Source organism: Electrophorus electricus, chromosome 24 (genome assembly GCF_013358815.1).
Source record: "Electrophorus electricus isolate fEleEle1 chromosome 24, fEleEle1.pri, whole genome shotgun sequence".
In the NCBI taxonomy this organism is placed as follows: domain Eukaryota; kingdom Metazoa; phylum Chordata; class Actinopteri; order Gymnotiformes; family Gymnotidae; genus Electrophorus; species Electrophorus electricus.
In genome coordinates, this window is record NC_049558.1 from 9,334,313 (window position 1) to 9,360,364 (window position 26,052).

The 26,052-nt window shown below is 36.9% G+C and overlaps 1 protein-coding gene across 6 annotated transcripts in view; it reads left to right on the top strand.

Moving 5' to 3' along the window:
- syt2a (synaptotagmin IIa) overlaps positions 1 to 17,991 on the top strand; it is a 57,586-nt gene extending 39,595 nt beyond the window's left edge. For 5 of the 6 annotated variants that reach the window (XM_035522451.1, XM_035522452.1, XM_035522450.1 and 2 more), the window contains 6 exons: positions 4,340 to 4,477; positions 5,217 to 5,384; positions 14,619 to 14,786; positions 15,770 to 15,887; positions 16,386 to 16,519; positions 17,637 to 17,991. In XM_035522451.1, coding sequence (XP_035378344.1) covers positions 4,340 to 4,477; positions 5,217 to 5,384; positions 14,619 to 14,786; positions 15,770 to 15,887; positions 16,386 to 16,519; positions 17,637 to 17,852 — 942 coding nt within the window. In that variant the 3' untranslated portion in view covers positions 17,853 to 17,991. The remainder of the gene's footprint in view (positions 1 to 4,339; positions 4,478 to 5,216; positions 5,385 to 14,618; positions 14,787 to 15,769; positions 15,888 to 16,385; positions 16,520 to 17,636) is intronic. The other variant, XM_035522449.1, reaches the window with a different exon arrangement.
- The last annotated feature ends 8,061 nt before the right edge of the window (positions 17,992 to 26,052 follow it).

Sequence of the window (26,052 nt, forward strand, 5' to 3'; positions counted from 1 at the left end):
TTACTTGCATAGAAACAACACATCCGACCTCACTAACATGCATGTTTAAAGGGTATAATTGGTCATTTGTCAATTAAATCCTGCTCCATCTGTTCAAGGTCTTCAAGCACATTGTGATTATGCTGAATTTAGATATACCAATATTACACTGTTATGTAAATCTAAGAGATATATGTAGAGACTGAAATCTTATGAAGCAGTGTTTTTGACAATGCCCAAATAATGCTCTTAAAGGGGGTTCCAGTGAATGATCATGACTTGACTTGAGAATAACTTTCCTGAATGACCCATTTATAGAGAATCATAATTCAGTTTTTAGTTTTGTGTTAATACTGCTTGTTTTAGTATACAATTTGCTATTAACTTTACCACCTAAAAACAATGCTAGTTCTTGGCCTCTTTATGCTTTTGGTTTATTTTTATGCCAGTATTACCAGAGCAGCCATCAAAAAGCTTCCAAACAGTCATAATGTTGTACAGTAATTCCCATTTGCCATAATCAGAGGTAGCCATATTGTTTATATAATAAACTGAGCTAACAAGCCAGCAGATGTGTATAGTCTAATATAAATTTTTAGCTGTTTGGGCCAGTATGGGTTTGATTTAAATATGTTGCAGTGGAGATATTGTTTTTGGGGTTGTGAATAAACTGGTAGTTTTAATGTATAGCTATCTAAAACAAATAATTTTTCAGCCTTCGAAAATCTGACACATCATAACCAAGCGAATTGCAAACATCCTTGTGCACTGGTATTTGCTAATCTGGTCAATCCCAAACTGGTCATTTTGTCCAATTTCCGTCCCTACTATGTAATTGATACTTTTAGCTGTATGTTATGATTGTATGTTTTTTACCCCTCACCATTTCTTAGTTCATCTGCTACCTTTACAAACCTGGATGGTATGTACTGGGACTTTCAAAATTGGCATGACTACCTTTGGATGCTTATTGCTAGATACCTTTCAGGTTCTTGAAGGAAATGAAAAACACACTGTTTGGCTAGCACCTTTCGTGTTAAATTTAATGCATAAATACATCATTACTCATAAATTTCTGCTGCCATTCTTAATTGTAATCAACAAAGATTTTTTTCAGTTTTGTGTATTTTTTGGCTTGGCATGCCTGAATGTGAAACATTTAATACGTTAAAGGTGCTATAAAATTGTGTGTATGTATGTATGCTTGTGTGTATATGATAGAAAGAGAAATATAAAGAGAAGTGAGAGAAAGAGAGAGTAGCATGGGCATTTTGGTGGGTATGTAGAGAACTCTCTATGGAAGCATGCTGTGTTTAGAAACATTCTGAATTTATCTACCCCCCCCCCCCCGCCCCACAGCAGAGTCAAATATCCATATATCTACTTTTGTTAGATCATATTTAATGTTTTTCATGCTAGAAATTTCACACAATATCAGACAGTCATGCCCAGATATTTCAAAGTCCAAGTGACATGTCTTTTAATGACCCCCAAAATAGCAACAACAGTATTAATAGTATTGGACAATATCTTTTAAATATGAAGTTTGTAAAGAAATCTGTAGTTCAAAATCTGCCTTGTATGACATGCTGCAAAGCCTATGAATGGGGGGGGGGGGGGGAATTAGAGAGTTTAATGAATCAAATAACTGAAAGATTTGAGATTTAAGATTCTTTATTGCTGCACAACAATGCTGTAGTATTTTATAAGTGCAATTTGGTACTGTGATGCTATTCTGTTGCCTCCAATAAGATTAGCCCTAACAAGATTCACCAACATTATTGTTCACAAATTTTGCAAGAATTTACTTAAAGAATTTCTAAAAGTGTTTAAAGTTACAAATGGTTAATGTAAACCCTAGAGGCAAGTTTTACCAGGTGTAATGTGCGGTAAGGAGGCGAGATTTAATAGGGGCAAATCCAGAATCAGAGTCATTATAGCAGTCCAGGGTCATAGAGCCAACACGGAGAGCATGGGAATACATGACAAATGAGACGAGGGCTAGGATACATGAGTAAACACAAACAGCGACGAACTAAACACACAGATTAAGCAGGCTAACTAAAACAGAGACTAGGAAACATGAAGGCTAGGATAACACAAAGGCATGGAGTACAAAAAACCCACACACAAGCCACCATTAGAATAAACATACACAACCATCAACACATTCAATAAACAGCCAAAACACAGGGATCAAAACAGGGTTTAAATGCATGAACTAAATGAGGGATGGGTGTTGAAAATCAAATGACGGGAGGAGAAAATAAAACTATGGAATGGAACTAAACAAGACAGGGAAAACACAGAACACAGAACATGGGAGGGACTCATTGTGAGTACCCCCCCCCCCCCCACACAAGGCACGCAACACAGGGACCATCAAAACCAAAAACAGGACTAGGGTACTACACCAACAGGAACAGAACGGGTAAGACGCTGGCACAGGAACAGGACCCAGATGAGACACAAGAGCAGACAGGCCAGAAACAGGAACCAAACACGGGACATGATGAGGAGCAGGCACCGGAACATCAGCAGACACAGAAACTGGGACAACAGGAGAAGACTGAAGAGGTCAAGATCCAGGAACCAAAGGAACAGGAGTGACAGGAACAGCAGCAGCAGCGGACGCAGAAGTGGGAGCAGAACCAACAGAAACAGAATGAGGATGAAGAGTACCGGGAAGGAGGATGAGGATTACAAGAATGCAAAACAGACCAGGCCAGGGACAAAGGAACAGGAACAAAAACAGACACAGGCACCGGAACGGACACACGGAAGGGCACAGGAATAGAAACAAAGGGAGACAGAAACTGGAATGGGTACAGAAACAGGCACAGGGACAAACACCACAACAGGTGCAAAAACAAAACCAGGCAACAGAGAAGGCAGAAACAATGGGGCAGCAGGAGCAGGCAATAACGGAGAAACAGGAGACACAGGCCGAGGCAATACGGGCAGGAACCCAGGGGTGGAGGCAGTAGAAGACACAGGAGAGCTTCGAGGAGTGACCAGGGGGACAGGCCTGGCACAAGGCATGGGGATACATGGAGTGGCTCCCTCCACTCCAGGAACAGGAACTGGTGGGTCCAGGGGTGCGGTTGTGATATACGGCAGCAGGGCTGGGGGGTGCAGAGGCAAGGCTGCAGTGATCCACAGCGATCCATTTTTTTGTAAATTATGGGGTCAGCCATTTTGTATTATGTACTTATGTATCAATTATCACACTGCTTACAGATATAAGTATATCTATTAGCTAGAAACACTTAAATAACTTGGTATAATTGCATCCAGAATAATAACATTTATAAAACATTAATAAATTGATAAATTGATTCTAAATTGATAATAATCCCATTAACATCACATGCAATTTATTGATTCATAAAGCCTACTTAGTATCTTTAGTTTCATCCTTTAGTTTAGGATGAAACCTCAATGTTTGTTAAATGAGAAATCTCTGATGCAAGACTAAAATACAACCAACTCATGAGACTGCATGTCACACATACTCCCACTACTTAAATTTGCTATTTTGTCATGCTGGATTTGTATGAAATTGCACAGAAGAAGTATAGAATGACCATGTTTTTATGGGAGATGTTGTCTCAAATTAATCCCCAAATATTTATTTGAACAAATTATTTACTAAGGCTGACACTACTACACTACTCAGTGTCATAAAATATTATGGCAATAGGTCTATGGCATGTGCCAGTAAATCTCAGTAGATCTCAGATTAATTGTTGTTAATAAAATTTTGTTATCCCAAGATTTCAAAGAAGTTATAAATTATAGGAATACTTATTATCTTGTGATAATGATATCAATTACTCAATTTTACAAAAATTAATTTTAAAAAGAGTTATTTAAAGTTTGTTAATCTGTGCACTTTTAGGCTTCCATAATTTCCTGTGCAGGCTTCATTATTATTTACCCCTGTGCATTTTTTTATTAATCTTAGTTGACTAGATGTGGTTTTTTTTCATGCCACAAAGAAAAATAGAATTAGTTTTAGGGGAGTAGGTTCTACAATTTCCAGACAATAATCCATTCCTTTCTGCTTTTCTAAATTTACATTCCTCAAAAAATATGAATCATAGCAAAATGGTGTCATAAAAGGAAAAGTGAAATCAAGTCATGTTTCTGCTAGTGTTATCATGGTATTAATTACATTTGGTTGGTATAACATCTGGCATACTTCAGTTAAGGTGAAAAATTGGCAGGTGGGTTGCCCATGACTGACTGACTCAGTGACAAACATTTGGATTGACTGACCAACCTGACACTACGTTGTCAATTAACCATAACTCAAAGCCATAATTCCTCTTGCAAGTCTCTCCTTTTGTCCTTTCAGAAACAGGATGATGACGATGATGAAGATGACATAGACACAGGGATGACTGGGGATGAGAAAGAAGAAGAAGAGCCCAAAGAAAAGGAGAAACTTGGCAAACTACAGTTTTCTTTAGATTATGATTTCTCTGACAACAAGGTCAGATTATACTTTTGTGCTAAGTACACAACTATGAAACTTGTTTATGGTCATTATAGGAAATGAACCAAACAAACTCACCTGAATCTTTACAGAGAAACATTGATTGAACCAAAGGACTATTAGTCTGTTTACCTAGTCTGAATCAAAGTGGAATTTATTCTTTTGGTTCGCTTTCTATTTGGACTGACCCAGTTTCACACTGTACCATATCAAACCACTTGGTGAGGGCTGTGTGGGAATGGGAAACTCTTTTGGAAACACAGTGCTAGAAAATGTAAACAAATATTTTTTCTTTTCTTTTACACATACTCATAAATTCCTCTGCTACCCCTTGATTTATGCTTAAATGATTTCTAAACAATTTTGAAGGCTTTATCCACTTCTTTTGCATGTTCTTCACAAAGTTTGAAAAGCTACTTTTACATTAGCCTGCTCTACAAAATCAAAATCATCTGACAAGAAGCTACATAACAATAAATTAAAAATATTTAATTTTTGAATAAAATGTATTATTTGCTACTCCTTTTACAAAATAGTTTATCTACTGTATTTAAAGAGTAGCGGCACTACTGCTATTAGGAAACACAGTTGAACATAAAGTTCACTACTATTGCCCAACTACAGCTCTTTGGCACCTAAACTACCTTTTGTTTAGCTAGTTTGAACCCCATAACATATTGCTCTTTGTTCATTTCTTGTAATTGGGTCAAATTAAGATTATCTATTCATTTCACAGCTGACAGTAGGCATTTTGCAAGCTGCAGATCTCCTCTCCATGGACAGTGGAGGCACTTCTGACCCATATGTCAAAGTCTTCATTCTCCCTGACAAGAAGAAAAAGTTTGATACCAAAGTGCACAAGAAGACCCTCAACCCTGTCTTTAATGAAACTTTCAACTTTAAGGTGAGAAAAACTTTGGCTTCACTGCTGACTATATATTTTTAATAATATCAGTTGCTATTTTAGTACTCTTTCATTATTATTTTTTAAAGTTTTTTTAAAGAATTTTCAGCCTGTAGCTCAGCTGGTACAGGATATTAAGGAGCAATCAGCACTAAGACCATGCGTTTGATTCTCTGGGAGCACACATGCAGTCTTACTGATCAACATCTATGTCACTGGATAGAGTGTGTCAAAAGCTATAATTGTAATCCCAAGCTTTTTCTACCACTATACAATTTGTATGTTATTTGTTACAATAAAGCATCATGCATTATTTTAAAGGATTCCCAGATAATAAGACATTTTGTAGTCTGATGTGCCCATGTAAATGTTTCTCTATTTGTCCTCAAGCAAAAGGGCAGAGTGTGTCCAAACAGACCTTTAATCTACAAAGTTGGAACTCTTAATGGTACAATAAGAAGCTAGAGAAAGACCTCCTTTCATTTTAGAGTACTGCAATGTATCAATTTTTATAATTTTTCACAGTTTACATACATATATATATATATATATATATATATATATATATATATATATATATATATATATAAATTTAATGTAGAACTGTAGTGTTTATAACAATTGATTGCATTTCTTGGTTACAAACCTATAAAAGGGGAAGTATTATGCTCATTTTCAGTGTTTGTAAGTTTATAATTAGAGTCTATTAGTATAGAGAGGCATGCTTCAATATTCCAAAAACTATTTTTATCATACTGTACATTTCACTCTTTGTTTGAAATACTCTGTTAGAGCTGTTGTGTCATTAACAGTTTTTAATGCATCATTAGCATTTGTGTACAATGCGCTGTGAACTTCCCATAAACGCTGCTGCTTTGACACTACTATCCCTAGATTTTTATTAGATTTTTCATAATTGTAGCTTCATACAATTCTGAAATTAATTACATGGACAAAACATCAAACTACTTCATGAGATATTTGGAGCACTTATATGTGGAGCACATATATTCCAACCAGTCTACAAAACAAACCTCTGCAAAGAAGAAACAATAGGACAACATCAGGTCTCAAGAAAACATCAAAAGAACTACTTAAAAATGTAAGTAACATTTTAAAAAATTGATCATGACTATTTCCATTCTTCTTCAGTGTGCAAAATGCAATATGTTTTGCTATTCTTTTCTGTTGTTAGAGAACATTCTAATGCTAGATGTGTGCATCCAAATTTTAGAAAGTGTAGAATGTGATATTGAGTAATTATAAGTACAGGTTTTGGGTGCATTATTCAAAGTTAATGAACCCTCAGCCCTGGCATCACAGCCCTCACAGCAGGGCAAATGGGTAACATGATGGCAAAATAGCCGAGCTTCGGTTCGTCCACAAGGGCACCACACCCCTTTCATTCCTGTGCCCAACAGATTTGTCTCAGTCAACACGGCACCCCGTGAGAACCCTAATGAAAGAGCTCTGGTTAAAGTGGACTCCATATTGCAAAACATTAAGTTACTTATGGACATGAGCAGCAGTAGTTAGCTGTATACTGGGGGCCAAGGCGCTGGATATTGCAGGTAATCTTAAGGTTTTAGGCAAGCATAGGTTGTCTAAGGTAGTAATTCCTGTAGCTAATGATATACATTTTCACCATGAAATATGACTAAGATTAATATTGTAGAGGTGTGACAGTTAGTGAAGGCGATATTTAAACCTGTAATATACTAGTTGCATAATAATTCTGCACACTAATAGTTGCCAAATAATTATGTACACATAGATAGTTTACTAAGAAAGCCAATGTGACAGCTTGAGTGCCACAGGGCAAAGAGGAGAAAGCACAGATATCTCTTGACATATAAAGTAATTTAGTAACACAAGATACGGAGAAACAATAAACATCAACGGCACTCACATATAAATGTCCAGAACATGCAGAGGGGCATGTCAGCCCTGGGTACGGATGTACTGTGAGGGACTACAGCCCACATGTTGCCAGCCACCCAGGCAGAGTCCATCCTGGAGGTGAAACCCTTGAGGCAGTCCTCTTCCCATGCTTTGGGTAGACCCCCCACATAGTGGTTCCAGAGGAGCCAATCAGCTCCCTCTGAGCCTGGCTCAGTAGCGCTAGCCCCTTGTGAGAAATTCCAGGAGGGTTCCCCTCCTTGGCTGGAGCGGACTGTGTTTTCCTCCTGCTCCGGTGTGGCCACAAGCTCTGGTTATGGTCCTCTCCCCACATCCAGGGATCCAGGATGTTGGTCATAGGGAGCCCTCTCAGGGAAAACGAGTAATGACCAACAACAAAGTACACACTAACAGGGATCTGTTCTTCTAGGGACGCTGATTTTTTTTAAATATATGTTAGCTCTAGGTGAAATTATTTGTTAACTCTGTGCTAGTTTCCATAGTCATGCTGATAATACTCAGTTATATGTCACAGCCAAACCAGAGGACAAATATCATCTAACTTAATTCTGACAAAACACAAGTGCTTCTATTAGACCCACAGGCAGCCAGGATTATGCTCTCTCACTATGTAACAAACCTTGTTGGTCTCTCAATCACACCATCTTTAATGGATAAAGAGCTTTGTGTAATTATTGTAGTGGTTTAATACTTTAATACATTTTCAATCATAGTTGGGGCACCACCCTGATTAACAGGGAAAATTGTCATTTTAATTAATTTATTCATTATTATTAATTCAGTCTCAACACATGAAAGTCACCAGTTTGATAACATGATTTTTTCAACGTGGTTATTTCTTGTCTGCCAAAAATGAGGATATCACTTATGGTTCATAAGCATTATAATATAGATTATGTTTATTAAATAAACCGAGTTAGAAGAATCTGCATAAAAATACTTGATTAAGCTTCTACTAATGACCAGAGGTATTGAGTCTTCTAAAATCTTCTAAATCAAATGTAATAAACTAACGCAAACACAAGTTAACACAAAATTGATTCATGGTGGACTAAAGTAGCTACTTAATAAAAGAAAGGAAGCAATGAAAGAAAAGAAAAACACTTCATGTAACCTGTGAGAAGGACCAACTGGTTAGTCTACTGACAAAACAAAAAATGAAACTTATTAACCAAACAAGATGTGTGGTAAGAGAGCATGACTACATATATAACAGGAAAAATTGGGAGAAACCTGAGCAGCAGCCTGAGGGAGAACTAATTATAGGACGGCACATGGTAGGAAAGAGTTATTGATCTAATTTTGATATATAAACAGCAGCATTACTATCGATACCAACTGGTAACATAAAAGGGAAACACCTGTCCTTACAACACATTGGTCCATGTCAAACTACCTTGGGATCCACGGGATTGGATTTCTGGAGCTGGCTTGGTTAGAATCCTAGGTCCATTCAGGTAGGCCTTTCAGAATTATGAATTTTGGGTTTCAGTGGTCATGCAGCCCATCCTTGCTTCTGATGATGATTCTAGAATGATTTATAGCTGGACATGTGATGAAACATCAGTCACAATCAACACAGCAAGGCAAGCTTGCTTGATATCAGATGTGATGAGCAAATTCTGATGAACACTTTGTACTCAGTCTGACTATGGGATCTGACTGTTCAGGTATATAGTGGGGAAAAGACATGCCTTGGTTCATGCACAATCAATAAGCTTTGTTTTCACGATGGGGGAAAAGAATTCATGTAGGACATTCTAGTAAGATCCACCACAAATCAATTAAACAAAAGAAAAGTATACATTTACTACCAATTTCTACCTCATAGTCTTAGATTTAAGTTTGTAAACAAAGCACAAAACCTTAGGATGGGCGAAGCAATTGGATAGTCAGTTTAATTCCTTATTTTTTAGATGTTACAAACTACTGGCTTTAATATATTTTGTAATTTTAATATATTTTGTATTTTATAATTGGTTCATGTAAGATTTCTAGTAAAGACAATTAGGAGTGGTTTTTGTTTACAATAAACATGAGGTAAGCAACATGAAATCGATCAGGATTAATAATGCCAAGTAATAAGGAATGAGTAAGGCAAAGAATAAAGAAACAGTGGACACTTATTAAATAATAGATTAAACATCACAATTTGAAGATTATATTAAAATAGCCATACATTACTACTGGCTGATTGCCATTTGACATCATAGCAGGTTAAATGGCAAGTTGTTACTTTGTGAGAAAAAAAAAAATATATATATATATATATATATTATATATATATATATATATATATATATATATATATATATATATATATATATCTCAAGTCCATGCTTGCAAATTATAGTTCTCTAATTTACACTCTTTAGTGTTGACATGTCTAATAATTTATCCTCTCTTTCTGCCGAAGTACATCTGCTCCTGGTGTCATGCTGTTGATAAGCCTCAACCTGTCTCAGCTGCAGTGGTTTCTCCGCCCTCCATCCCAGCCACCCACTTCTCCGTCTCCCTGGGCAGATGTTCTTGTGCCAGATGAATTATGGACAGATGTCCATTCATCAAACCCAAACTGGAAGTTCAAGAAACCCAGAATAGACTTCCATTGTTCATTTGTTCTCATTGCTTATTTCACTCCGTACTGTTTTCCTTGTTGCTAATGTGGTGTCCAGTGTCAAACATAGCAGGATGGAGCCCACCCTTTGAGTCAAGGTTTCTTCCTCTTAGGGAATTTTTCCTTGTGACAATGGCTGCTTTTTTTAAAGTGCTTTTTAGCACTATATAAATAAATATGACTTTGACTTTAAGCCCCCCGTTCTGTTCTAATTGGTCAATCACCAGAGCAGTCCTACACATTCTGCACGTTTGCAGTTTGCAGACAGACTCTTTTGTTCTAAGCAGCTGTAAACACCATTGTTTGATGTGGTAGAAATAATTATAGTGTCTGGTGGTTTCTGAGTTTTTCATAGTCTCACAAACAGACATGCATGTTTCTGCAGGCAGAATTCAGCATAATACATGTGTACAAATACTGAGGGTTTTAGAAACTTAGCAAAACAGTTACCAGAAGTCTACAAAGGATTGAAACTGTACAGTCGTGGACCAAGGTTTTGACACTAGCACAAATTTTGGTTTTCACAAAGTTTGCTGCTTCAGTTTTTATGGTGGGAATTAGCATTAATTAGCATTAGAGTGTGAAGAGTAATCAGATGAATTGCAATTAATTGCAAGGACATTCCTTGCCATGAAATTTAACTTAAACACAAAAATTACTGTATTTCAGCCACTACATTTCAGCCCTGCTACAAAATGTCCTGCTAACATCATTTCAGTGATCTTCTCTTTAGATCAGGAGAAAGTGTTAATGGAGATAAGCACCTGATATCACTCTGTCATGCTGATTAGAAGGGCAGATTGGTTGCTTTAAAAGGGTGGTGGTGCTTTTCTTCTGTTAACCAGGATTACCTCCTTAGAAACACTTGCATTGAATTGCATTGAATTGCATTGAATTGCATTGAATTGCATTGAATTGCATTGAATTGCATTGAATTGCATTGCATCGGATCACATCAAAATGGCTTCTTAGATAGCACCTAAATCAACCATTTACTGAATCATCAAGAACTTCAAGAAGAGAGGTTCAATTGCAGTAAAGAATGCTTCAGGGCACCCAACAAAGTCAAGCAAGTGCCAGGACAATCTCCTAAAGATGAGGCAGCTATGGGATCAGGTCAGCACCAGTGCAGAGCTTGCTCAGGAATGGCAGAAGGCAGGTGTAAGTGTATCTGCATGCACAGTGAGGCGAAGGCTTTTGGAGGATGGCTTGGTGTCAAGAAGGGCAGCAAAGAAGCCATTTCTCTCCAAGAAAAACATCAAGGACAGACTGACATTCTGCAGGAAATATAGGGATTGGACTGCAGAGGACTGGGTTAAAGTTATTTTCTCTAATGAAGCCCCCTTCAGACAGTTTGGGATATCTGGACAAATGATTGTCTGGAGAAGAGAAGGTGAGAACTATCATGAGTTCTGTGTCATGTCAACAGTGAGACATCCTGAGACCATTCATGTGTGGGGTTGCTTCTCATCTAAGGGAGTGGGTTTGCTCAAATTTTGCCTAAGAACACTGCTGTGAATAAGGAATGGTATCAAAACATCTTCCAAGAGCAACTTTTACCATCATGTCAGAGCACCATATCACAAGGCAAAAGTGATAGCCAAGTGGCTTGGTGAACAAAACATTGAAATTTTGGGTCCATGGCCAGGAAACTCCCCAGATCTCAATCCCAATGAGAACCCGTGGTCAATCCTCATAAAGAGGGTGGACAAACAAACACAGAAACTGTGATCAACTCCATCTACTGATTAGGGAAGAATGGGTTGCCATCAGTCAAGATTTTGCCCAGAAGCTGATATCCAGCATGCCAAGGCAAGTTGCAGAAGTCTTAAAAAAGAAGGGTCAACACTGTAAATATTAAGTCTTTGCTTAAACTGGATGTAGTTGTCAATAAATATAATTTAAAAAAGAACTTATGAAATGCTTATAATTGTACTTAACTATAGCATATAAATATCTGAGAGACAAAAGGATCTAAAAAACTGAGGCAGTAAACGTGAAAACCAAAATTTGTGTCAGTCTCAACTTTTGGCCATGACTGTAACATTACAGCTTGTAATCATAAATCCTCCTCCAAACTTGAATACTCTTTGACATCTAGCAATAGAAAAATATATTGTCATATTTCCACACAATTGTAGGTCAAAGTGACTCTGTGGTTGATTAACAAACACACTGAGATTAATTGTCAATTTAGACTGTTAGCTGAGAATCCTACATCTACAGATTAGCTGCTACAGCCAGCAACTCCAGGCTTGAACACTCCTAGTAGCTACTTTGCTTTAAACATCTCAAATCCACAAATAACAGAACAGAGTTTTCTTGACATGGCTAGAGAATGAACAAACTCTTTATGAGCTCCAGTGCTTGCTATATGTTCTGTGAGGGCATGTCAAACTTGCCAGTAGGCAAGTCATAAAAGATGAGAAAAGTATTATTCATTCTGATGTGTACTGTGTCTGATGTAACTTTGCAGCATGTAAGTTTTTGTGCAAGTTTTGTGTAAGTGTACAAGCACAAAAATATATAAAAAGGGTACCATGGAATGGAAAACTGTATTTTTTAGCTTGACTTGAATAAGTTTGATATAAGTTGAATAAGTAGAGTTCAGTACATGGAACCGACATACCATGAACCGCAAACTCTGTTGTCAGCATCTTCAAATGTAAATCCCACAAAAGCAAGTGCTGTAAAGCAAACCAACTTCAGTAATCTTACATTAACTAATACAGTATGCCTCTAAAATTCAAAATTCTTCCCCAGGAAATATAGATATGGTCCTGCACAGCCAAAAGTGTAGCAGGTTTTGTGAAAAACAAAATAATGACAATAGAGCAATGGGCATGGTTGACATTCATATTTAACAGGATCCTGAACAAGCTGTTAGTTTGTACTGTTAAAATAAGTTTTGTTTGAGAACTGAAATATCCCAGATACAGGCTCATACAGTTGGATGTGTAAACTTTCCATAATTGTAGCTAATATACTTTGTGTTATTGAGATCAGAAACAAGTAGCTAGGTAGTATACATAGCCACTAACATATAACTACTTAACTAGCTAGCTAGCAAAGGTAGCAAAATAATATGGTGGTCTATCTTACTTACATAGTTACCCATGCCTCACATTCCCCTAATTATTCTATGTATTTATACCTTAGTTGGTTGGTCATTGATCCCTGCTTTGGTTTTCACTATGTATTCTATCTTTGTCTCTCAGTTTCCCTGCACTTTATCCCTGGGCAGTTTTGTCCCAGGCACAGCATTACCATGCATCCCTCCAATGTGGTGGCCACCCTTTTCTTTATCAGGATCCGTCTCTGGCTGGCAGAGGTGCTAAGGCATGCCCCCTTTCCTCAACAAGGTCTTCTCTGGTCAGCTAGCTAGGTTAATGCAGAAGTAACACCCTGATGCCTCAGTGGGCCTCCTCTGGGATCTAATGTTCCTCTAAAGTACAGCCAATAATGATCTGATTTGGTCCTGTTCTCTTATCTGTGAGAGAAATATAAATAGATTTTGCCATTCTGTTTCTTAAAACTTATATGGGAATTCAGTGCTCAAGCAAAGCCTCCCTGCACCAATAGAACTGCAGAAATGCAGTACTTTTATTCATGTGCCATATGTATAAAAAATGAAATGTTTGGTCTTTCTCTTTTTCAAAACCAAAAGTAAAACATATATGTGCCTGTGATGCTGCCACTGTCATGTCCACAGACTGGAGCATACCCCGTTTCTATAGCAACGAGTCACTTCCGGGTTTTCGTCAGTCTCCATGGTTCCGTGTCTCCTCGCCTTTGTTTCCAGCTGTTCCGAGTTTGTCCCTAATTGCATTCCTATGTAAACCCCGTTCCTGCATCTCTTGTTTGTCAGTCATTCATTGTCTCTTTGTCTCTGTTTGTTTTGGTAATGTTGTTTCTGGTTAGATCTTGTTTATCCTTGTTCCTTCGCACATATGTGTTTTGGTATATTTCACTAGATTCTCGTTCCTCGTTCCATGTTTCATTACCCTTTCAGTATATGTTACTTTCCCTATTGATATTCGCTAGTTCTCTGCTGTATGCAATATGTTCTCTCTATGTTTTTGTCTAACTTGTTTGCTCCATGAGTATTTGTCTCTTAGCTTCCTTTAGGTGTCTCTTTCCCTGTTCATGTATGCAAGTGTTGTCTGGTTTTCCTTATTAGTTCCACGTACCTGTGTTTTTGTTATTCGATCTTAAGTACCCAGTTCAGTGTATTCCCCTTTAGTTCTAGTTAAATTTATCATCGTTATTCTTTGTTAGTTTCCCCGAAGTGTTTATGCCCTTTACCCAGTTATTGCCATCATCTTATTAGCCTGTTGCTCTTTTGTTTGTATGTTTCTGTTATTAAATCTATTATTAATTATATTCTATTAGTCTCGTTCGTTATGGTATCCCTAGTGAGTTCCATTTCACATAACCTCCAATGCGCCGGCACTTCGCAAGTGTGTTCGATCTTCACCTCCAGCTCATTACAGCCTCATTAAAAGTCACAGAGTCACTGATGCATATTCTAGTGCCACTGTTTTTCTAGTGATTTTATATGTCTATGTCATGACTTACTATGAAACACAAATCCATGACAAGAAAAAAAAAGCATATGTACAGAATGCACAGAACGCATGGACAAAATATTTCACAAGGTTTTAATTAGTGAAAATGTTACAACTGATTCCATTCAGATTCCCTTCCAAGAGATGGGCGGGAAGACCCTCGTCATGTCTGTCTATGACTTTGACCGTTTTTCCAAACATGACGTGATTGGTGAGGTGAAGATTCCAATGAACACATTAGATCTGGCCCAGCCCATTGAGCAGTGGAGAGACCTGGAAAGTGCAGAGAAAGAGGAGGTAACTTTTTTTTAGCAGTCATCTCCATTTCATCTCATTATCAATACTTCTACAATAGCAATATGGTGAAAGATGCCTTATGCTTAAATGATCACATTTGTTCTGTGGCCCTTAATCCTCAATTGGTCAAGTTGTGTTCAGTCAGAATTGTAAGTCGCTTTGGATAAATGTGTCAGCTAAATGCCATAAATGTAAATGAACGCCACCAAAATGGTGTATTTACTAGTGAGAAACTAGTAGCAATTTTTCAGTATGGCCTGAATTTCCAAGTTGGGGGCATGTCAGTAAAAAAACTCAGTAACAAAAACAGTAACAAATTCATGGTGGCTGCAAGTATGGATTATGTTCCTACAGTAGACAGTAAAAATGTTAAGATTATTAAAAGTAGTTTTGCATGTTACCTGTACAGTTCAGGCTTGTATACACAACTTGAACTTATTTTGATGAGGAATAGCAACAATGCTAATCATAAGCACCCTAATGTGTGTCCTATTGCTTCATTTTATTTCAGTAAGGCAAAATAAACTTCCTGTTTTTGATGATACAAAAACAAAAGTAAAAGCAAAAGGAGTTTTCACATGTTGTCTATTTGCCCCCCCCCCCCCCCCCCCCCGCAACCAAAAAATCTTTGAATGCATACCATGTAATAATTATGACCTCTGAATTAGTAAGTAGGAATTTCCAATGAGGACTTGAAAGCAACAATAATTATGCCACTCTCCTCCATGTGCATAGTGATGTCATACATTAGCCTTCAGTTTCTTGACTTATAAATCTGTTTGTGTATTCGTTAAATTCATTATTCCTTAAATGAATTAATTTTGAGGAGGCCTCAAACTGGGTGGAACTGTGAATAACATTGGGAGAAATAAAATATGCATATACATTTGGATTTGTTAAATTGTCAACTGAACCAAAAACTATTCTGAAAGGTAATAACAATTCACTTTTCCTTATTCTGTCTTAAAACCAAATGCATACAGCCTGAAAGGTTAGGTGATATCTGCGTCTCTCTGCGTTATGTGCCCACTGCTGGGAAACTTACCATCTGCATCCTGGAGGCTAAAAATCTGAAGAAGATGGATGTGGGTGGCCTCTCAGGTATATGCACACATATTCGTAAAAAAAATATTTCTTTCTGTCCAGAGAGTGGGTGAAAATAATAGCATTAGATTTGTTGACTGCAAAAGCATTTCTTCAGTGTCTCAAAAAAATAATAATTTATTTGGAAAACAGTCAAGTGAACAAAGCTGGTGCAGCTTGTTAATATTACCCTAGTGCACCATTCCTAATTGTAACCTTGCATAATTAATGCTCACATATTGATTCTGCAGTATTTTAATTCTCTTGTTCTCTGTGTATGCATTTCCTCCTGCCAGTCCTTGATACTGCTATTTTCACGCATAAAAGAAAGAGCTCACAAAATCTTGCAGCCTATTTCTTGAAAATCAGCTGTGATAGATCTTAGTTTGACACACTGCCTTTTCATAACATTGTGGGAAATAGCATCATGTGTACAATATAAATGTTGTCTTGAAACCTTTACATGAGATTAAAGATGATTGAAGATAGTTGAGTTTTCTTTGTGGATGGTTGCAGATCCTTATGTAAAGATCCATTTGCTCCAAAATGGCAAGCGGCTAAAGAAGAAAAAGACCACAGTAAAGAAAAACACGCTGAATCCATACTACAATGAATCATTCAGCTTTGAAATACCACAGGATCAGATGCAGGTAAAATTGAAAGCTCCTTATTGTATTAGACCTTTTTGAGAAAAGTGTTCATAACTGGTAGCTTAGCTATACTTAGACTAACTTGCTTTTCTCTTCATTAAACAATGCGACCACAGACAACTATAGGCTAAAGTATTTTTCAAAATAATTTGTACCAATTACCTGATATTGCATCTGTTACTACTTATGTTATTATCTATGTTACTTTTGCAAATGGATGCACTGAGTAATGAAGAGCATATTGTTTGCCACCTATACTGATTATAGGTACACGATTTATCTAACATTTCTGCTGGCCCAAGTGCCGATGGGCATGGAGCAGGACGCACAGACTCCCTCGATAAAGTGAAACATTTATTAACGAAAGACACAAACAACACTGGTGGCACTCATACGCAATATTAACAAAAGATATGACTTCCATACTTAAAACACAGATCACAATAACACTTAACAATGACTACATACATGTTTTACATATAACAGCAGACTAATAATGAGCAACCCCATACACACACTAGCTGAGATTTAAATAAACACGACATTAAACCCCGTGCAGGTGCGCGCAATCACAAAAGGTGTGGCCACAAACAAGGTGAACCCCCCTGCACGTGGCAGGCCGTACCACGCAACTTGTGAGGGGGAGCGTCCCATGACATAAATATATCAAAATGAACTGGGCACCATCAGCAAGCTAATCCCCAATTCAAATTCCTTTAACATAAAATGTAGAGTTCACTGAGTTGTCAACATTTCAGCATAATTCACTCATTGAAAAGCACAAAAAAAGCTGCAGAGCATTATGAATATAAATGGTCCATTCTATAAAAATATCAAAAATACAGAAAATGTTGTTAGCATGTATGGTATATTAATAGCAGAGTTGGTGAGCAACTCTACAGTTTTCACTGTATTTATTTATTTATTTTTATTATCTAATGTAATCCTACAAATAAGCGTCTTTTAAAAAGTTTATTTGTAATGCAATTGCTGTCTGTTACTGTAGCTCTAATGGAATACAGTTTTTTTTTTTTTGTATTTTTAAACCATAAGTTAAAACATAGCGTTACATGTATTCTGTTATTTTTCAACTCATGCAATCTCCCTTTATTTGCAGAAAATTCAAGCTGTGATCACAGTACTAGATTATGACAAAATTGGGAAGAACGATGCCATTGGGAAGATTTGGGTGGGCAGCAAAGCACAAGGAACAGCACTGAGGCACTGGTCAGACATGATCGCCAATCCACGGCGGCCAATCGCCCAGTGGCATCCACTCAGGCCTGAGGAGGAGGTGGATGCTGAGCTAGCAGGTCTCACTGCCAAGAAGTAAACCTTCCATTCACTCATGCTCACTGCCACCATTCTCCTTCTCTTACACTTTCTCAGTACAATAAGCATATTTCCCAATCATCTAACTGGCACAGCATAATAAACATATATACACACACACACACACACACACACACACACACACACACACACACACACACACACACACACATATACAGTCACACTAACTGGTCACTTTATTAGGAAAACCATACTTATGGGACCCCTGTATGTGCAGCTTGGATGATCCAATATTGACATGACCACATCATGCTCTTGCTGTAAGTCTCCACCATATCCCAAAGGTGCTCGCTGTGATTTAGAGCTTATTATTAGGTAGGCCACTGAAGAACAGTTAACTCATAGTGATTGTGTGAAGCGATGAGGAAGCAGGATGCTGAGGCAAGTCTCCTTGACAGACAGAGGTTTATTAACACCAAAACAAAACCAAAACCAAAACATGAAAACCATATAACACATACACAGGGACAAATACTGACAAATCACAACTAACAACACAGTGACTATACATTAATAAGGACTTTGACAAGAGACAGATGAAACAGATGATTAACTAACAGGATAAGGGTGTGGTAATGAGGAAAAGATGCACAGGCACATGCATGCATGCACCCACACACACACGAACACACACACACACACACACACACACACACACACACACACACACACAACCAAGATGATACAAACGTAAAGGCCATATGCCAAGAGGCAACATTGGCTTGGGGAAGGAGTCGACAAGGAGACTGTTACAGATTGTTATGGAACCAATTTGAAATGACATGTGTTTTGTAATGTAACACACTGTCATGATAAATGCAGCCATAATGGGATTGGTAAATTCTAGCCATAAGGAGATAAAAATGGTCAGCAGCTATACATAGGCTGTAGCATTCAAATGATTCATAATTAGCATTAGTTGGGCCACAGTGAAGATTCAGCAGACCAGGCAACCTTTGTCAGGTCTTAAAATTTACAGTTTCAATGATGTTTTGCAGAAGAGATTCCTGTTCTTGAACCCAAAGTCTTCTATTGTTGTAGCCTGTAAACAACAATCTGCGATGCTTTTCTTCTTGCCGCAGTTGTAAAGAGTGGTCACATTATTAACAAGGTGTCACTGTCTGTCACTCACTGGTTATTACCATGGATGATTACATAAATGTAGAGTCCCAAGATTCCCAATAAAGTGGCCAGTGTGTGTGTGTGTCTGTGTGTGTGTGTGTGTGTGTGTGTGTGTGTGTGTGTGTGTGTGTGTGTGTGTGTGTGTGTGTGTGTGTGTGTGTGTGTGTGTGTGTGTGTGTAGTATATCCTTACCCTCAAACAGGCCTAGCTTAAAGGTGTTCTATATTTGTAACTGCCTCATACAATGGACAATAGATGTAAAAGCATTCCAAAGTTTCACAAGGTTTTTTGTAAGGACCAGCAACAAACCCAATCTTCCATCTTCACTATCTCATGACATTCTTTCATTCTCTTTTCATCTTCACATCTGTTTTCTGGTAATAAGGATAAAATTAATTCTATCTCCTATATTTATGCTCATTGATCATGTTTGGGAGGATGGGGGAGGATGGCCTGTTAACATAAAATTGTGGATAACACCAATAATAATAATAATAATTTTTGGGGAGTGATATTTGGACTGGATACCTGTGATCCTGTGAGAAGTCTGTCAGGTATCAACTCTACTGCCTGCAAACTACCACCTCAACAATTCTGCTTTGTCATTAACTACAGTGCTGGACCTTTCCACAGTCTCACAACAAACCCTGTGTCTGTCTTTCTGACAAAAAGGAGACAAGCCTTTGAATATCACAAAATAAGCAATTTATAACTGCCAGGGACGCCTTCTTATTAAATCTGTGTTTTTTTCTTCCTTAATTTGATTTTCACCCATCAAAAACATTCCTTTGCTTGAGCACTTTAAATAGAAAAAAGCAATTATGTTTATTTTACATTTGCTGTTAAATGACTTGACAAAAATCTAATTCCTTGATTGATTACATTTTCATTATATTCTTGAGTCCCCTCTTTTTTATACCATTAATGAATGCCTACCTTATTGACCAGTTTATTTCATCCAATAATTATTTCCATGGGGCCTGCATTATGTTTATATTAATTGTAATATTCTAGATCCAGTAAGGGTAAATCAGTGTGAATATATTTTTATTTCCTATTTTTATTTATTATTTTGTTTGTTGTCCATTATTTATTATGGTTTGAAATAGAATGAGAAGGTCTGAAAGTGGGTACTGTTATATGTGTATTTTATACACAACTTACCAAACTGCTAAAACTATTTGCACTACTGGATATAGCTATATTCTGTGTGTTTTGGTTGTGTAGTTTAATTGTCAACTTATGTGATGGTGCATTCTTTAATTGTGATCTGCTCTCATCTGCTTTTCAGGTTTTATGCATTTTCTAAAAATATGTATTACTGGAATGCTGCACTAAGTATTATAATATGAAAGCATGGATCTTTTCCCACCAAACAGAAGCATTTTATAAACTAAACAAACTGTTGTTAGTCTTTGGGCACCTAAACCTTACCATATTGCTTCCTTGAGACAACATCATGGCAAATTTTTGAAATTATTCTGGGAATTTTAACTTAAAAATAGCTACAATCCAGAACACAGAGAATATTTTTAATTTAATGTGCTTTTAGTTTTGAAATCTGGCCAAGCAGCATGTTCAGAAAACCACTAGTGGATTCAGAAGATAGCAGAAATCAAACTAGTACTTTAGAGGTTTTTGTATACTTGATACACTGTTAGCCAAACTTGAAAAATTAACAAAAGGCTCTTTTGTCAAGCAATTGCAATAATACTATTAAAATAATAATATTACACTCTAAAATAGTAGGTGTTTACATGCCACACATTTACAGAGCAATTTGACAGTTTACATCTGCTTGTGAGTCTGAATGACTATTCTTTTATTCATGCATTTATTTATTTGGTTTTCAAATATATTATCAACACTTGGAGTCTTAATTTAGTGTAAGTTACTAATGTGTTTCTCTTTAGTTATGTCCCTTCTTAGTTCTGGAAATACCAAGAAAATACATCAAAGAAAACCCATGATCTTTGAAAACTGGTGTGTAGTTTTGCCTATATAAGCATATTTCCTGCCTAATGATATTGCATGATTCAGTAAAAAAAGATAAGCATGTACCAGAGACAAAGCAAAAAAAAAAATTAAATAAAAAAAAAATTTAAATAATAATTAAAAAAATATATATATAGTGTGTAAATTAGGTGTTATTTGTCATTTAATAACAAAATAAAAGGGAGAAAGATGCTGTTTATTTTCTAACTGAAAATATGAGTAGGTACTCAAGGGAATGTGAATTAAACTAAACTTCTACTTATTCCTAGGTACACTGACAAAAGATTTTAAGTGCTTTGTGTGAACAATTAGAGGATGCAAATGTATCTGCTTGCTTGACATTTCTTCACAGCGGTTTTACCAGACAGGCTGTATTTATTAAATTATGTTAATATATTTAATAGTAAATGATTTATTTTCATTTTGTAATGTTATAGTCAGCAGTCTTTTTTGTCAAATGTGTCTGTGGGAGTAAAAACTTCACCAGGGCTACAAGTCCAATCATTAATGTCCCTATGACTTGGGAACATGAGCAATATTCTAGTGTGGGATATTTCTAAGTGTGGAAGTCTGATGAATTTCTGAATGATAAAGTATTTGTTTATCTGATTAGGATTAATTCCCTGTTTTTAAGTCCCACATCCCAAATCAGTGCCAATAAAAGAAGACACATGCACTGCCATTTTATCTGACTATCATTTCATATTTTCTGGACCAAAATTAAACTGTTTTGTACCTTGGCACAAAGCCTTAGCACAGCGGTTTCATCGCATTTAGGAGAAAAAAAAATGAAAATACAAGTTGGTGTCCACTTGTTTATTTGTTAATTCTTTTATTTATAATATAACAGCCACATATTATAATATTGCAGCATTTAACTAGCCAATAATAATGTGTTAGTGTGTGTGTGTGTGTGTGTGTGTGTGTGTGTGTGTGTGTGTGTGTGTGTGTGTGTGTGTGTGTGTGTGTGTGTGTGTGTGTGTGTGTGTGTGGTTGTGAATAAGACAAAGCCATATGATGTGAGCACTAATTCCTTGGAGCTCGGCTATGTAGATTAAATTCTTAAAGTAATTTTAATGTCTCTTTTAACATAAGCCTATCTCCTCTACATTCCATTTAGTCTGTAAATCTATGAGGCAACACTGTTTCTTGAAAATGTGCAACTTTAGAGACAGTAGTAGATTTTCACTAGCCAGTTGGCTACTGGGGTGTATATTCTTTTATTTATTGAACATTTATACTATAATGCATTAGGATGATTTTAATTAGTACTGCTTTGATTTATTTATTTGTAAATTCCTTGTTTTGACTCAAAGTGTGCTATGAAAGTATATAACTGGCAATTATACATGTGTACTGCTCAATACCTTTCAAATGAAATGTGTTCATTCAAAATCATACAACAGGTATACAACTCAGTTCCGGTTTGTAAAAGGTTTGCATCTGTGGGCAGTGGACAGTTTGAAAGGATTGTATAAACATACAAATGCACTTTCAAAAGCACTAAGGTTTTTATCTGTTTAAAATGAATTAGTCATATACAAGCCAGAATGGGCACTTTCACTTTCTTGGGTGGAGCTAGTGGTGAATTCTGCAATATGCATTTTCTTAGTTGCCATGTTAGTAACTGACATTTCCAATGTTTGCCTGTTTTGTGATGACACAATTAAAAAGCATAGGCCCTTTAATAAATAATCATTTTTGTGTGATGTGAGCACTGCCATCTACCTATAGGCTGCATTATGGACAATGATTAGGAACAATCCTGGATGTCACTTACTCCAAACTCTGTCCCTTACATTTGAGACCAGTTGTAAGCACAGAAAAAACACATCTCTATTACTGTTTTTAAATGAGTTATATAAGATATATCAAAACGGTTACCTAATGAGCAGTTTGCTCTGAGGTCCTTGTTCAGCTTGCTTTGTTTGATTGTCTTCTGCAGCTCATGTTTTATCTCTGTGTATAAATGATACAACTCCATTACAGGGACATTTATCTCATATGCTCATGTAACAAGATAGAAGATTTTTGTCTTCTTCATTGATGTTGGCCAGGACTGAAGTTGACTGCAACAGGTTGTTTTGCAACATCAAATATCAAATAAAAAAGTGGTTGTAAAAAAACAAAAATTCTGTCAAAATCCCTTACAACAGATTCTATCCAACTTCACTGTAGATCTATTATATAAAAAAGAATAATGCGCTCCATTTTTTCTTTTTTTTTCTGTAGTGGTTTTCTCCTTGAATCAGCAGGAGGCTGCAAGGCTATGTCCTCAGGCTATGTTTGGTCTCGTTTCAGTGTTGTGGTGTGTGCGTCTGTGTGTCCGTAATGTTGTACCAACCTAGTGTGGACCAGTCGCATGCTTTAGCCCTTGATAGGACACTTTGCAGAGAAAAAAAATGTTGCTCACAGACTTTCTCATGACCCTCTTGTGGACAGTATGAGTGTCATCAATAATTGTGAAGACCTCAAGGGAACCAACTATCTCCAGCTCTCTCAATACATATTTATCATATGTGTTACCAGTTCTGTAATAAAAACAAGTTATAAAAAATAAAGTTCTTTTAATTATAAGCATTTCTGTCTATTGCATTGTTACCTGAAATGGTAAAATGCGTTAAATTAATCTTCCATGTTACCTTTAAGTGTTTATACCATAATATTTTAGTATAGCTTCTTAGTTGTATTTGTTTTCTCAATTTATTGAAATTAATTCACATTTATTTTTGTACATCTACATTGCCTCCAAGTAGTATTCAACCACCTGCAGATTTTGCAAATTCAAGTTGCAAATAATTTAGAGCCTTCAAACTTTGAACAAGAGTAGCATTTATTAACAGATGCCTAAATATTACAAATAAAAAGTACAAGATGCTCAATTAAAGTATAATACTTTTTAAACATAAAAATTAGGGTCAATTATTATTCAACTAGGTTTAATATTTTGTGGAATAACCCTTGTTTGCAATTACAGCTATTAATCATTTTTTATAAAACCTGATCAGGCCAGCACAAGTCTCTGAAGTAATCTTGGCCCACTCCTCCATGCTGATCTTCTCCAAGTTGTCTAGGTTCTTTGGGCATCTCTTGTGGAGTTTGATCTTGAGCTCCTTCCACAAGTTTTCAATTGGGTTAAGTTCAGGAGACTGCCTAGGCCACTGCAACATCTTGATCTTTTCCCTCTTAAACCAGGCCTTGGTTTTCTTGGCTGTGTGCTTGGAGTCGTTTCCTGTTGGAAGAAGAAATGACGACCCATCTTAAGATACATGATGGAGGAGCGGAGGTTTTTGGCCAAAATCTCCAGATAGGCTGTGCTATCCATCTTCCCGTGGATGCGGACCAGATGGCTGGGTCCCTTGGCTGAGAAGCAGCCCCACAGCATGTTGCTACCACCATGCTTGACTGTAGGGATGGTATTCTTGGGGTCGTATGCAGTGCCATCCTCTTGCCAAACGCCCCGGGTGTGGTCAGCACCAAAGACCTCGATCTTGGTCTCATCAGACCAGAGAACCTTGAACCAATATGCCCCAGAGTCCTCCAAGTGACCATGAGCAAACTTTAGACAGGCCTTGACATGACGCTTTGAAAGTAAAGGTAACTTACGGGCTCGCCTGGAACGGAGACCATTGCGGTGGAGTATGTTACTTATGGTATTTTTTGAAACCAATGTCCTCACTGCCATGAGATCTTCCTGGAGCTCCCACCTTATTGTTCTTGGGTCAGCCTTGACTGTTCGGACAAGCCTGGCCTCAGCAAGGCTGTCCCGGCCATGGAAAGTTAACAGTAGTTCCATAAGCCTTCCACTTCCAGATGATGCTCCCAACGGTGGAGACAGGTAGGCCCAACTCCTTGGAAAGGGTTTTGAACCCTTTGCCAGCCTTGTGACCCTCCACAATTTTGTCTCTGATGGCCTTGGCATGCTCCTTAGTCTTTCCCATGTTGACCATGTATGAGTGCTGTTCACTTTTTTTGTGGAGAGGCTTTTATAGTCAGAAAAGGTTGGAAAAAAACAAAATTAATCCAGGCATGTGAAGCTCATTGTTCTTAATACTCAATTACTTCTTAATACTTGAGGGAACCAAACAGAATTCTGGTGATGTGAGGGGTTGAATAATAATTGATCCTCTGGTAAACTTTGCAAAATAAAATAAACAGAGAAATAACATTCTTTTTTACTCCAGTGCATTTCACATGTCCAGGCCCATCTACAGTCCAAATTTCACAATGCTAAGTTAACTCCAAATATGTAAACCTGCAAAATCTTCAGAGGGTTGAATACTACTTGGAGGCACTGTATTTATATGTATCCTGTATCACGGAAGACAAATCCACTACTAAATATTGTTAGTAAGCATTTTTCTACTCTATGCTAATATTAAGTTCTGACACGGCATGTGTAAAATGTGCTCAAAAACTGGCTCATGAATAATTACTGTTCTGACAGAGTGTGAGTATGTATATATATATATATATATATATATATATATATATATATATATATATATATATATACTAATAAAGGTCCTCTGTCCAAAGGGCCTCTTTCTGTTTGAAACATTCTGTGGACAGTGATGGCTCAGTGATTAAGGTACTTGACTTGTAAAAGGACATTTTCCACTTCAAGCCCCACCACTACTGAGTTGCCACTCTTAGGGCCCTTAACCATTAGTTGCTCAACATGTCAATTCATAATTGTAAATCACAGAAGTAAGAGTTACTTAAGTATTACAAGTTTTAGCTAGGACAAAAATGTTTTCAGAGGTATCTAACCAGGCTATCTAGATGTCTTGACTACAGGAACTTTATCTGTGTTAGCTGACTAACTAGATAAATATGCTGGATAGCTAAAATTATGCACACCACAGCATGTTAACTATTTATATTCTGTAGGCTATTTTGCTAAATTGGTGTTTGCTAATGACATGCTAGGAGTCTGTGGGAGCTGCTAACACTACATAAAAAAACATCTAATTGCTTTATTATATACATCTATTTGATACTTAAATACATCTATTTGATACTTAAATACATCTATCAGTTATTTTAACATTTCTTGAGTG